This window comes from Phodopus roborovskii, unplaced genomic scaffold (assembly GCF_943737965.1).
Source record: "Phodopus roborovskii unplaced genomic scaffold, PHOROB, whole genome shotgun sequence".
Taxonomy (NCBI): Eukaryota; Metazoa; Chordata; class Mammalia; order Rodentia; family Cricetidae; genus Phodopus; species Phodopus roborovskii.
Genome location: NW_026126541.1, coordinates 22,076,068 through 22,089,311, shown reverse-complemented (window position 1 = coordinate 22,089,311; position 13,244 = coordinate 22,076,068). Strand labels below are relative to the sequence as shown.

Here is a 13,244-nt window from a genome sequence, read left to right as displayed (position 1 = left end):
TAATAATAAAAAGACCCATTTCTTCTTTAAAAATCGAGAACGAATGCACAGATTTCCAGAACACCGTGAGCCCTGAGGCAGTGCCCTCTCTTCCTCCTTGTGGTCTGTTCCAGTACTTGTAGCTGGGTCGGCCGGGGGGCTCAGCTCCAGCGGAACGGGACGTGCCGAGGGCGGTCGCCTCCCTCCTTCACCAGCGGTTTGTGGAATTCGCGGCCGGCTCTGGAGTGGATGCTGGCCCAGCAGTACTCACAGTAGTACTGCAGACAGGTGACGTTGGCACAGAAGAACGGGGCGAACTTCCCCCCGCAGCGCGTGCCCTGGCACTCGTCACACATCTGGTCATCCAGCACGTAGGGTTTCACTTCCACCTGGGCCGGGAGAGGACACAGGAAGAGGGCTCAGCAAGGCTTCCGTAGCCGCATCTGCAAACCCGAGGCGGTGTGCTCTCTGGTCAGTTCTTCACGTCTCTGTGTGTGCTACTGGCTACCCGATGTGTAAGGGACACGATCCCACAACCCCACACACAGCACGCAGCCTCAACTCCTGAGGATGGACAGTCAGTGCAGGGCAAACAACCTCCCAGGGGGAAGAATGCCTCACACAAAGGTCACAAGCCTGAGAAGCAGGGCCAGAACAAGGCCTGGCTGGGAGCTGGTGGGCCACAGGGAGGCTTGGGGTTTCCGTTGTGATGACAAGGCTTTTGAAACTGTCTCAGTCAGTGCTATACTGGACCCCGGGGACAGGGGCCACGCTGAGGCTTTGTCATCTTACTCTCTCCATCACTGAAGCTGGAACAGGGTGTTTTAGCATAGCCCTTTAGGGAACCTTAATGGCCCAAATGAAACCAAGCTACATGACAAGAAAGCCTTTCAAAACCAAAGAAGAAAACGTCTGCTTGTCCGTGATTCTCCTTCCCAGAGCCTGGGTTTAAAAAAGACTGGATTGTGAATGCTGTGTCCTGGACCCTGGAATAAGCATGCAGATGGAAAGTCTGGTCAAGGGTTTCCCACAACTATGGTGGGGCTGAGCTGGGGAGGAGCACCCCCACGGCTGGGCTGGGCGTGGTCTTGCAAGGCATGTCAACTGTCTGACCCCAGAGGCATCACCAAGCAGGGAGGGAGGGGCAGTGGGGGATGAGGAGCAGGGGGGGGCGCTATGGTCTAACTCCTACTGTGAGCTCCTGCCCACAGGTCTACCTGCTGGCCAGACATTCCCACATCAGAGGACTCTAATCTTGGCCACACAAGGACAACTGTCTCTATTGCCCCTCCCCCACCCCCTTACGCTGAGGATTGAACAAGTGGGATTCAAAAGCAACATCCCTTCTATTAATCTCTGCATCATAAACTAGCACGGCTCTGCAATCAAGCCTGTCTGGGATCACAGCCAGGCCACACAAGAAACAACAACCCATCCTACTTGACAGATTCCCTACGAGTAAGTGAAGCAAGCTACCCAGAGCGCTGCCCCACTCGCCGCAGCCGCAGCCCTTCTGGCTTCCTAAGGCCAGGCCATCAAACTCTGCTTGGGTGTGCTCGGCATTGGTGTTAAGTTCTTTCATACACATGTGCCACTTGAGCTGTCTATCACAAAGGTCCTCTCCTTGGTCAAAAGCTGTCTGCTGTCTGCAGTGGCTCCGTTCGAGACAGCCTGCAGTAAGCCCGGTTCCCCTCTGTACTTCCCAATGCAGACTCGAACTGCTCAAGCTGGCCGCTCTCCCATCTCCTATTTTCTGATATACAATGTAACTTCCACAGCCCAGGCTGCCTTCACGCTCCCGATTCCCCTACCCAGCATCCTCCCACGTTGGTCTCTACTGGGACAGGTATTTCCCAGCCTGAAGACCCCCTCACACTGGCTTTTGGCACGCTCTGAAGTGTCATGCCTAATGACATCCAGCCATTCTTTTCCCTTGCTTGCATAAAGTCGAAAATCTGTGTGTGTTGCAAGCACTTGCGTGTACTGGTACACATGCCCACGAATGTACAAGGAAGCTAGAGGAGGGGTGGGTGTCCTGTTCTCCACTGCAGTTCCTTGAGACGGCTTTCTCACTGACTCAGCAAGCTCGCTGAGCCTACTGCCCTCCCTATTCCACTCCAGTGCGAGCATTTCAGGACTGTGTGTACTGGGATCTGAACTCTGGCCCTTACGCTTGCACACCAAATACTTTACTTACTGCCCATCTGCCCAAGTCAACCATGTTTTGCTTTGTTTTTGTGGTGCTTTGAATGAGAATGACCCCCCCCCCCACAGGCTAATATATCTGCATGCTTAATCCTTAGTTGATGAACTATTTTGGAGGTGTGTCACTGGGTCTCACTATGTAGCTTTGACTGGCCTAGAACTTGCTATGTAGAGCAGGTTGGCCTTAAACTCAGAGACTCTCCTGCCTCAGAATGCTGGGATTAAAGGTGTGAGCCACCACATCTGGCCAAATCAACAATTTTAAAGTAAACAATTCCATGCTACTCAATACATCAACCCTGTGTGCAGACCCTACCTAAGGCTACAAAATGCTTCTGACACCTCAACAGGAAGCCCTGTGTACACTAATTACCTACTTACCCGCTCTCTGGGACCGTTCTCTATTCCTTCTCTATGCTTAACTACTCTGGGTATTGCACAGAATGGATCACACACTGAGGTCTGCTCCATCTGACTTCTGTGACCTCTGTGAGGTTCTGAGGTTCCCCCAGGCTTCACGCACAGGGCTCTGGGTTCCATCCCCAGCACGCCATCATCCACACTGCAGCATGGAGGAAGACTTATATCTTTATGGGGAAATGATAGTTCATTACACATTTTTACCCAACTCTCACATTCTGTCGTTGGGTTGCTTCCGTCTTTAGTCTGCTGTGACTGGTGTGGTTTGAAATGAGCACGCTTGTACATTTGTGAGGGCAGCTGGTTCTAGTCAGAGACTTGGGGATGAACTTAATTGGACAGGCAGCAATTTGATTTTAACTTGAAAAGATTTACTTATGTGTTAGTTATTGGTGTCTATGTGCGTGCAGGTACATGTATGAAGGAGGCCTCTTTGTAAACCTGGAAGCCAACAAGTCCTGGCAACCCTCCTGTTTCAGCTTTCAGAGGAGCTGGAATTACAGGCATTTTTGTGGGGAAGCTTATTACACAGGTTCTGGGATTCAAGCTCTGGTCCTCATGACTATAGGAAAAATGCTCTCAAATGTTGAGCCACCTCTCCAGCCAGTCAATGTCTTAGTTTCTGAGGAACTACCAAGTTCTTTTCCACAGCAGCTACAAACCATTCTGTACCCCCAACCCACAAGGTTATCAGAGGGCCATCCTCTTCATGTGTGCCGATACTTACTTTCCATTTGTGGAGTTATAACCATCCTTGTGGTAGGATATGGCCCTACCATGGTTAAGATAGGCATTTACTTAATAACCAAGGACATTCAGTTTCTTTTTGCCTGTGTATTGTTGTCCTTTTTTTTTTTTTTAAGATAGGCTTCCACTGTGTGGCTTGAACTCATTACCCACTGTCTGAGTGTTCTTAGGTCTGTGACAGGCACGCACAACCCCAAGCAAGGCCATGTCTGTGTCCTCTTTGGATAGGCACAAAGGCCTATTCAAATCTGCTCGTTTTAAGTGGGCTGCCCTTTTGTTGTTAAGTTGAGAAATTAATTTTTAAATAATTCTGGGTTCAGCCTGGTCTAGAATGGACAGTGTCTTTCCAACCATGTTAGTTGCCTTTTCACTTTTGGGACAATGTCCTTTGATACATAATGTAGGTCACTTCTGTGCTGCACATCTGAAAGGTTAATGTGACCAGAATGTCCCTTCTAGCTGTCCAAATGGCTTCCAGCCGAGCTTAGTGACAGCTCTTGTGAGGGGGTCTGCAGGATTGTGTCAGATCTTTGCAAGAGCTGCCATGAAGACCAGACACAGCTACTGCCTTATTATCAGCTGCGGCTGTTTCCCCTTAAGCTGAATTCTCCCTTCTGATGCTAGACACCTTGACCTTTTATACTGAAAAAGTAAATATTGTGCTGTGCCAGGCATGGTCACATATATGCCTGCAACCCCAGCACGTAGGAGATGGAGGCAGGAGGTGAAGGGCTGAGGTCATTCTGAGCTACAAGATCCCTGCCTCAAAATGCATGCACTCATGCACATGTACACACACACACACATACACACACACACACACACACACACACACACACACACACACACGAGCTCCTTGCTAAAATGTCATATGTCTTCTGTCCCCTCGCAATCATGAGGCATGAGGCCCCCGTCAGGTCAGGTGACACAGCACAATGCAGTCTTCACCCTTCTGTCACCCTGCACACTCTGATGTCACTTCTAACACCTTCTAAGTGCCCTTTAAGTTTGTGAATTCTTGTCATTTTTATTTTTACTTAATTAATGCCATTCAATATGAGTCTAAATAGAGCATCTGTTCCCAAACAAACATACAGCTTTTGAACGACACTGACCTCAGAGAGGCTTTCCTGAAGATGTCTTCTGACATTCTTCAATTTGGGTGAGCAGAGCTGACTACAAAGCCTCTCTGGGCACCTGTATGGTGTTGACCTGAGCAGCAGAGGCTTGCACAAAAGAGAAACCCTCCATGAAGGACACTGATGTTTAGGCTGTCCCATGACGCTACCGGGGAGGGGGGGGGCAGCGGGGTGCGGTCATTTTGTTCAAAATGGATTTACCCAGCCTAATGTTTATAGGTTCACTGAAATCACTAAACAATGGAGGACGAGACACAGCTCTTCTCTACAATAACGTTGCTCTAACACAGCTTCTGAGCTAGATTGGTGGCTCAGTTGACAAAATGAGTGCCACACAAGCACAGGGCCTGAGTGTGATTCCCAGCGCCCTGGTAAGAGCCAGGCGTCAGTCGTCTCAACATGGAAGAAGGGACAGGGGCTCTCTAGAGCTTGCTGCCTGTTAAGTCTAGCCAACTAGTGACGTACAGGGCTGATGAGACACTGTCTCAAAAAACAATGTGGAGAGTAACTAACACCCCAACATCAACTTCTGCACACACACACACACACACCCCACACACTTTCTCTCTCTGTCTGTCTCACACACACACACACACACACACAGTTCACACATGAACATGTACACTCAAACAAGACAAAAAAAAAAGTAAATTCAGTTAATAACATAAAAGTTTTCTCTGCATTTTCTGTACTACTGTCTGGTGTGTTAGGTAACTATTCAAATTAATTCTACTTTTCTTGACAAAGAAATGCAACAGAAAGAAGTGGGTTTCTCTGTCAGCCACCTCAATTCAGCCGTGACACCGATGATAGCAGTGTGGTAGGAACCACGCTATAGATCTATGCTACCCACAAAGCCCAGATACCAAAGTCCTAGGCAGAGCTGACCACACAACCAAGCTGGCCCCTCTACTTCAAGGAGACGCAAAGGAACAGGACATCAGAATGACATTCAGACATATTTAAATCCACAGCCACATGGGGTGACCAGGCCAAAGGACACTGAAAGTCCCTATGGTGTAGTGATGTATTCCAACAGGGGAGGAGACTGATGCAGAGACTTAGCTAGGGGACTGCAGGTAGCTGTTAGTTAATCTAGAATTATACAGGCAAAAAGAATGTCAGACAAAAACAGAATGATCTCAATGCTTGCTTTGTCTCTAACAGCCAAAACACTGACCTCCGAGATTAAGTGGAAAAATTGGTAAGCTCTTGGAGGCAGATCAGACACCAGAGTGAGCAGGGGCAGGTGCAGAATTCCCTCTCTCTGGACCAGGTGTGCAGAACTGAGGTGAGGCCCTGGACAAAGTCAGCTGCAGTGTGCCTTATGTCTAAAAGCTCTATTAAGGGCAGCCAGAGACTGTACGCCCTTGAGAGCTACCTCTCAAATAAGATAATCAGATATCTGCCATCCGGGAGCAAGGAAGGAATGGTCCAGGTGTCTCGACAGAAGCCAGTTGAAAGCAAAGACCACAGATGGCAAAGAGCAAGAGGACAAGACGGAGAAGAGGCCAAGTAAGGAGATGGAACTAAACAGAAATGAACGTAAGCCTCATCTCTGGTAAGGAAAGTTGACATCACAGATACAAGGTCCAAGCTTTGTTAGGCAGATGTGGTTACGTTGGCATGAATTGGAGATAGGAAGGTCAGATTTGCCAAAGATCTTAAGAAGGAAAGTGGGCTGGGGCGGAAGGGATGAACTCAGTTGGTGAAGCGCCCACCGCACAAGCATGAGTACTTGAGTTCAGATGCCCAGCACTCACATAAAAGCCAGGCATGTATCTGTGAGTCAGCACTGACAGGTGGATGTGGGTGAGTGAGGGGAGGGCTCTCTGGGCAACCAGTACCAACCAGTGTAGCAGAAACAGTGAGCTCTAGGTTCAGTCAGAGACCTTGTCTCAAGGTGGTGGAGAACAATAGAGGAAGACACCCGAAGGTGTACACCTGCAGGGATGGAGAGAGGTGGGAAGATGAGGCGGACATCAAGGGTGGGGCAGGCCATGGGAAACTCTTCAGAGCCCCCCTCACTTCTGAGAGGAAAGAGACAGAGACAACAGCACCATCCAACAGAGGTTCCCCAGGAGGACCTGGACGCCTGTGACCACCAGAGAAGGGGGTGCAAGGCAGGCGCGGGTCCACTCAAAGGGAAGCATAGCTCTGAAGTGGGGCCCTTCACTTGCACCCGGCCTCAGGGGAAGGGCTCTCAATCACACTGCAGGGGTGAATGACTACTGGGTAATAGAGTTAGTGGGTGTTCTTTGTCTCTCGAGGGGCTCAGAGGTCAGGGAAGAAGAAATGAGGAGCTGAGGCAAAGCTGCACTCTATGGAGGAGACAATATTTTAACCAAGTGAAGGGGAAACTAGCTCTGCTCTTGGGAAGAAACCAGCTCTTCCCAATCTGAGCATCCTGCTTTGGAAAGGACATTATCAGAGGGACCCGAGTCCCTGGGAGATCCCATGAGATGCTACCAAAGGAGACAACAGCTCTGGGTAGAGACATCTGCAGCATGGCTTTAGATGGCCACAGCACTTCCAGGACTGAAAGCACAAACTCTTAGAAGCAGGCAGATCTCTGTGAGTTCGAAGCCTGCCTGTCTAGCTAAGGCTATACAGTGGGACTTTGTCTCAGAAAAAAGAAAAGAAAAGAAAAAAAAAAGGCATAAAATAAATTCCAGCTTAAGGCCTCCCAATATACTGTGAATATGAGCTTGACACACTGTGTCAGAAATAGTCTCTCTAATTGCTCCAGGGATGAATTATATATTAGTTGGAGAGGTAGCACTGACTGTGAATTTTTTTTTTTGTTTTAAAAAACTTGGACAGGTTCACACGTGGAAGCTGCCAATGAGAGAAATGCAGAAAATCAGTTGACAATAACATAAACAACCGGCCAACACAAAATATTCAATACCTAAAGGCAGTAGAACTGCCTAGACATAAGCTAACCAGAGCTCACAGCCAAGATAGATATGACTCAACACTTCATAGTCAAGATATTAGTTATAAGGACTGCGGAGATGTGATGTAATCAAGACAAGTATTTCTAAAATGAACCATTGGAATGCTCTCTCTGGCCAGAAGGAAGAAACCCCAAGTTTACCATGTAAAAGTAAGTTCCTGGGGGCAGAAGAGACAGCTCTGCAGTAAGAGCACTTGATGCTCTTGCAGAGGATCTGAATTTAGTTCCTAGTACCCCCAGAGGATGGCTCACAGCCCCTTGTGACTTCAACTCCAAGGGATCTGCCTTCCTCTTCCAGCCTCCATGGGCACTACACTCATATGCATACCCCCCACCCAGATACACACTCATACATATAATTTAAAATAAAATGAAAGGAGTTTCCTGAGGTTTGAAAAATTCAGAAGTTATTGCCTCAAATGAACCAATTCTGACAGCTGGACCCTGAGGGCTTTGACAGGGTCCCTTCCAGAATGATGCGGTCCATCATTTGGAACTCACACCTGGGTCTGCTAAAGCCCCCAACGGAAAAGTCCAGACTGGTGAACATGCATCACCGTGTGAGGGTTGGTAAACGAACAGTGTTTAACACCCAAAGTTCAAAATAACGGAAAAGCGTCCCAAAGTTAAGGATTAGGTATAGTACTCCCTGCTTCCAGACTGCCTTCATGTGACTGGGGTATGCTACGAAAGGCCCTAGCTCACTCAGAAGGCCATTTCCTACCACCAAGAGCAACACGTCTTCTTGGAAAAATCATTTAATGGAGTGCCCACAGCCTTTCACACAATGCATCCACAGTTTTCTTGGCTTGAATCAGAGACTATATCCAGACCTAAAAACCACAGAAACCTTTATTAACCCTCCCACTAACCACCTTGCCCACCCCGGTGCTAATGCAGGTTCCCTACCAGTAGACTGTATCAGGAATAGCTAAATGTAATGCTTAGTTTCAACCGTCTATGAGCTGAAATCCTGCGGCTTAAAAAGCAGATGGCAGATGCCTAGGAAATGAAAGGAGTGATGTGCAAATAGATTTTTGCTAGCAACAAAAAACACCCACAACCTTCCAGATATAGCAGATTCACAGTTATTAATTTTAGAGATGCCCTGGGAAGACTGTAAAAAAAAATCTATAGGGAATAGATGGAATTTTATTTTCTTTTGCTTTATAAAGGATCATCCTTTATAAAGGTACTAGAAGATGAAAGGTTTAAAATGATCCTGATGTCATCCCCATTGTTCAAAGCGTATGATTACACAACAGGGCCCTGTGCCAACATCTCCACTATTGTTTTATTGAGTATGGAGATCTGTGAGGTCTCACCTCTTTAAAAATATTACATCTTAAAAATTCACTTGTGTGCATGTGTGCCTCAGCATGCTCACGGAGGACAGCGAACACCTTGTGGGAGCCGATTGTCTCGTTCCCCATATGGGTCCCAGGGAAGGAACTTAGTCATCGGCATGGTGGCAGTCACGTTTCATGAAAGACAGAGAGGGCAGCTAGTAGAATGCTCACAGGCACACAGCTGAGCCCTCCAGCCTGGCATCTTCATGCTGCCCTGGGATGGGATGGAGACATGAATACAAACCATCCTTCAGTCAAGGACCAGGAACAAAAACTATACCGTGTGGGGGACAAAGAGGAAGACATCTGTTTGACATCTGTGGTGACTGGTGACTGTCACAGTGTCACTCCCTTACAGGATCTAGGCAGAGGACGCTTTGGCTGAGCTGACTCAACCTGCTTCCTTCACTGAAGGACAGCAAGAAGAACATGTTAATCATACTACAAGTTATTCGTGCTAAGAATGACCACAAGTCCCGAGTCCTAGAATAACAGTGAGGAGAAGCCGGGGTCAGGCAAAGAGAGCCTTGTAGAAAGGTCACATGCGGTTCTAAAATCCCACTTGACTACACAAAACAATTTCCTTTAGAAAGGTGAGGAAGCTTCGGAACCAGGTCAGGCAGGGGTAAATAAAAGTGATGAGATGCAGGCTAGGTTACAGGAGCCCAGACCAAGGATCCCAGCAGAAATCACCCAAAACAAGTCCCAGAGCCTCCACAGCTTTTATAACTGGGTCATTTTAGATATTCCAGCAGTGAGACTGGCCAGAGACAAACTGTAGTATCAACACTTCACTTTGTATGGCTGCTGGGTCATCTTAATCTCCAAATGGCCAAAAATGCAATGCCTTTTACTTCTTCAGCAAATTCAGGCACGATGTGTTTCCAGTAAAGAGAGAGAAGTAAAGAAGATTAAATACGTGAACTACTTAAGGTGGCTGCAAAGGAAGGGGCAATAGATGGCATAAATGAAAAGGGGTTATTTTAAAGAGCACGAAAGTAAACATGATGTGCTATTACAATGTTCTTTAAACCAAAGTATTAAAAAAAAGTCCCAACGTGGTTAACTGAAAGTCAGTCTCTTTAGCCCTCAATATTAAGCTAAAGTAGTAGAGGAAATATTATTTGTCAATGGTATTCTAAATTTTAGTTTCTTAAATAAGACATTTTATGGGTTGGGGATGTAGCTCAGCTGGAATAGCATGCAAGGAGTTCGAGTTTGAACCCCAGCACATAAACCAAGTATGGTGGCACATGCCTGTAATCTCAACAACAAGGAGGTGGAGGCAGGAAGGACCAGAAGTTCAAGATCAGCTCTGGCTGGCTGCCCATCAAGACTGAGACTAGCCTGGGATGTATGAGATCCTCTGCTGCCCATCAAGACTGAGACTAGCCTGGGATGTATGAGATCCTCTGCTGCCCATCAAGACTGAGACTAGCCTGGGATGTATGAGATCCTCTGGGTCTCAAGAAGAGTACAGACAGAGGGACATGGGATGACACAGGGAGCGAGAAGGGCATGAGGAAGAGTAACAATGGGCAAAGCCACCACAATGCATTAGATACGTGTGGGCTAGGGAGATTGACTTAGTGGTGAACAACGTCACTGCGCTTCTAGAGGACCCAAGTTTGATGCCCGGACCCCATGTGGGGCAGCTCACATTACATACATGCATGAATTTATCAAGGAGTAAATTCATTAAAATAATATGGAGACATTTTAGATGCTTTAAAAATGAAAGAACTAGATAATGTCAAGTAACCAAAGACAAGAGATAAATTATGGGGTCGGGAACGCAGCTCAGTAGTGAAATACTTACCTGGCTTGCAAGAGGCCCTGTATATGATGGTTAATATCACTGAAGTCATAAATACTAAAGGACTATCAACTACACCTTCAATGTCATTATCACAGACATGCCCATGATACCTTTGTCTCACCCAAACCACCTACAGCTAGAAAGGCCACGGCAAGTGAAATAAGCTTAGGAAAAAAAAAAAAAATAAGATGGAGGAAGGAAAAATAATCAACTGTGTATTAAATTGTGTGACTCTTTCATGTAATTTGAACATAGGAGGAAAGAAAGTTAAAAACCTAGCATTTTTCCTAGAACATTATTCTCCATGTATACCTTGGAAGAGACCTATGATAAAAATTGTGGGTATGTATAAAAATGTCACAGTGAAATGATTACATGTTGGATGCTAATTTAAGATTTTAATTTACAATAGGAAAATTATTTATGTGAAAACGTGCTTATTTTTTATCGTTTCAATGAAGGTTAGCATGTAAGATTCTAATATGTCCTCAATAAACTATAAACCTAACTTCTTTGAACAAGCATTTTCAGACTTTTTTGATGCATAAGATTTTTAAGCGTAAGATAAATTTTAAACAAATCCCTAGAGACTCATGTTTCACAGAGCACACTTCAGGATATGGTAGAAATGGGGCTAATCACAGCAACATCCCTGGGTAGGACAGACCTGCCTTCCCAGAGTCCTCCTCCTGCTTAAAAACTGAAGAAAAAAAATCAGCAAATTTATCCCTTGTGTGAAATACATGATTCCCTTTATCACCCAAAATTCTAATTATAGCCTTTAATGAACAATTCCCAGAAAATCTCAAACACCGACCGGTATCAAGAGTCAGTGTGTCATCAGTGTTACACAGTGTTATTGACATTGCTTTGCCCACCCTCATACACACACACACACACACACACACACACACACACACACACACACACACACACGACCATTGTTCTTTTAAGAAATATAGCAAGATGAACAACTGTAAAGACTGGATTTGGGATCTCAGGAAGCCACACAAAAGCTGGGCAGGTATGGCAACTGCCTACTGCCTGTAATTTCACCGTTTGGAGCAATCTGGGATTGGTGAGCTCCAGATTTACTAAAAGACACTGGCTCAATAAATCAGGTGACAAGTGATTGAGGAACATGACCTGATGCCAACTGTGTAGACACACACACACACACACACACACACTCTCTCTCTCTCTCTCTCTCTCTCTCTCTCTCTCTCTCTCTCTCTCTCATACCACAAAAAAGTCTGTTAGTAGTAGTGTGAAGACCTTACACTGGCTGATTCTGGTCTATGTCCTTTTCACTAGTAAAAAAGCTTTTATGAGCTGAAATGGCAAAGCCTACCCAGTGTCCACCGCCTGATACTGTTCAAGTCTCATAAACCCAATGCAGACGTTTCCAGGAGACATGACCAAGTTGTGCTAACCAATTGTGGTAGTGGGCAGAGAGTTTGGTAAAAACAGACTGCTAGTATCAATCCATTAATCCAGTAATAGATTTTTTTTGCTAGATGGAGTAAGATTCAACTGATTTTACATGTATGTATGTATGTATGCATGCATGTATGTATGTATGCATGTATGTATTAGGTATTTTAGACTATTTCAGCTTTCTCGCAAAACTACCATTAAAAGGAATACAAGCAAAATTTAATACTAATTTCCACCCCACTTAAGGTTCAAAATCTTTATCAGAGAAAAGATACTGACAATAATGCATTTCTTTCTAATCAAGGCAGAAAAGAAAACCCTCAGTCTGTTAAATAGAAAGTGAAAAGGGAATATTAAATATCTACCTATGTGTCCTGGCTAACATCCAAACAGTGCTGGTAGACTGATGGCTAGGTTAAATGTTCCTAGTGCTGTCTTCAACTAAGCATTTCCCTTATACATAGGTACATGGAACGACAATAATCAGCTGTGGACATGCAGCAGGCACAAGTCAGGTGGGCCAGGTTCATCAATAATACAGGACATCTGTGTTGACTGGGAGTTCCCAGGCCATCTATCTATTCTCCTGCCCTTTCCTTTATCTCCGGAATACCTGAGATGCTTAGACTGATGTCTGTATTACCAGAGTCCTCTGACCTTCCTTTAGGTCACACCACAAGGGAGGAAAGTCAATTCTCAAGCTAGGACTTTTAAATGGAGCAATGACTCTCCAAAGAGTAGAGACTTACATGGGGTGGGCACAGCTGATCCCTATTATATTCTGAGGGCCAGAGTTCAAGGACAGCCTGGGGCATACAGCAACAAAACAAAACAACCCTGTAGGAAACCTTCCAACTTTATAGTCTTGATGCTCTAGTTATAACCAGAAACACAATTGGAGCTGTCCCAGCAACGCCACGTGCCCTTGTTCCATGAGACAGACATTACTGAAAATTTATTTCAGACACTAAAACAAACAAATGTCTTTTTTTTTTTTTAAAGATTTATTTATTATGTACACAGTGTTCTGTGTGCATGTACACTTGCAGGCCAGAAGAGGGCACCAGATCTCATTACAGATGGTTGTGAGCCACCATGTGGGTGCTGGGAATTGAACTCAGGACCTCTAGAAGAACAGCCAGTGCTCTTAACCTCTAAGCCAGCTCTCCAGCCCCCAAACAAATGTCTTT

General features: G+C 45.9%; 1 protein-coding gene across 11 annotated transcripts in view; it reads right to left on the bottom strand.

Moving 5' to 3' along the window:
- The window catches only part of Cpeb3 (cytoplasmic polyadenylation element binding protein 3), a 166,002-nt gene continuing 152,758 nt past the window's right edge, over positions 1-13,244 (bottom strand). For all 11 annotated transcript variants that reach the window (XM_051199586.1, XM_051199582.1, XM_051199581.1 and 8 more), the window contains one exon: positions 1-368. In XM_051199586.1, the coding sequence (XP_051055543.1) occupies positions 141-368 (228 nt within the window). In that variant the 3' untranslated portion in view covers positions 1-140. The remainder of the gene's footprint in view (positions 369-13,244) is intronic.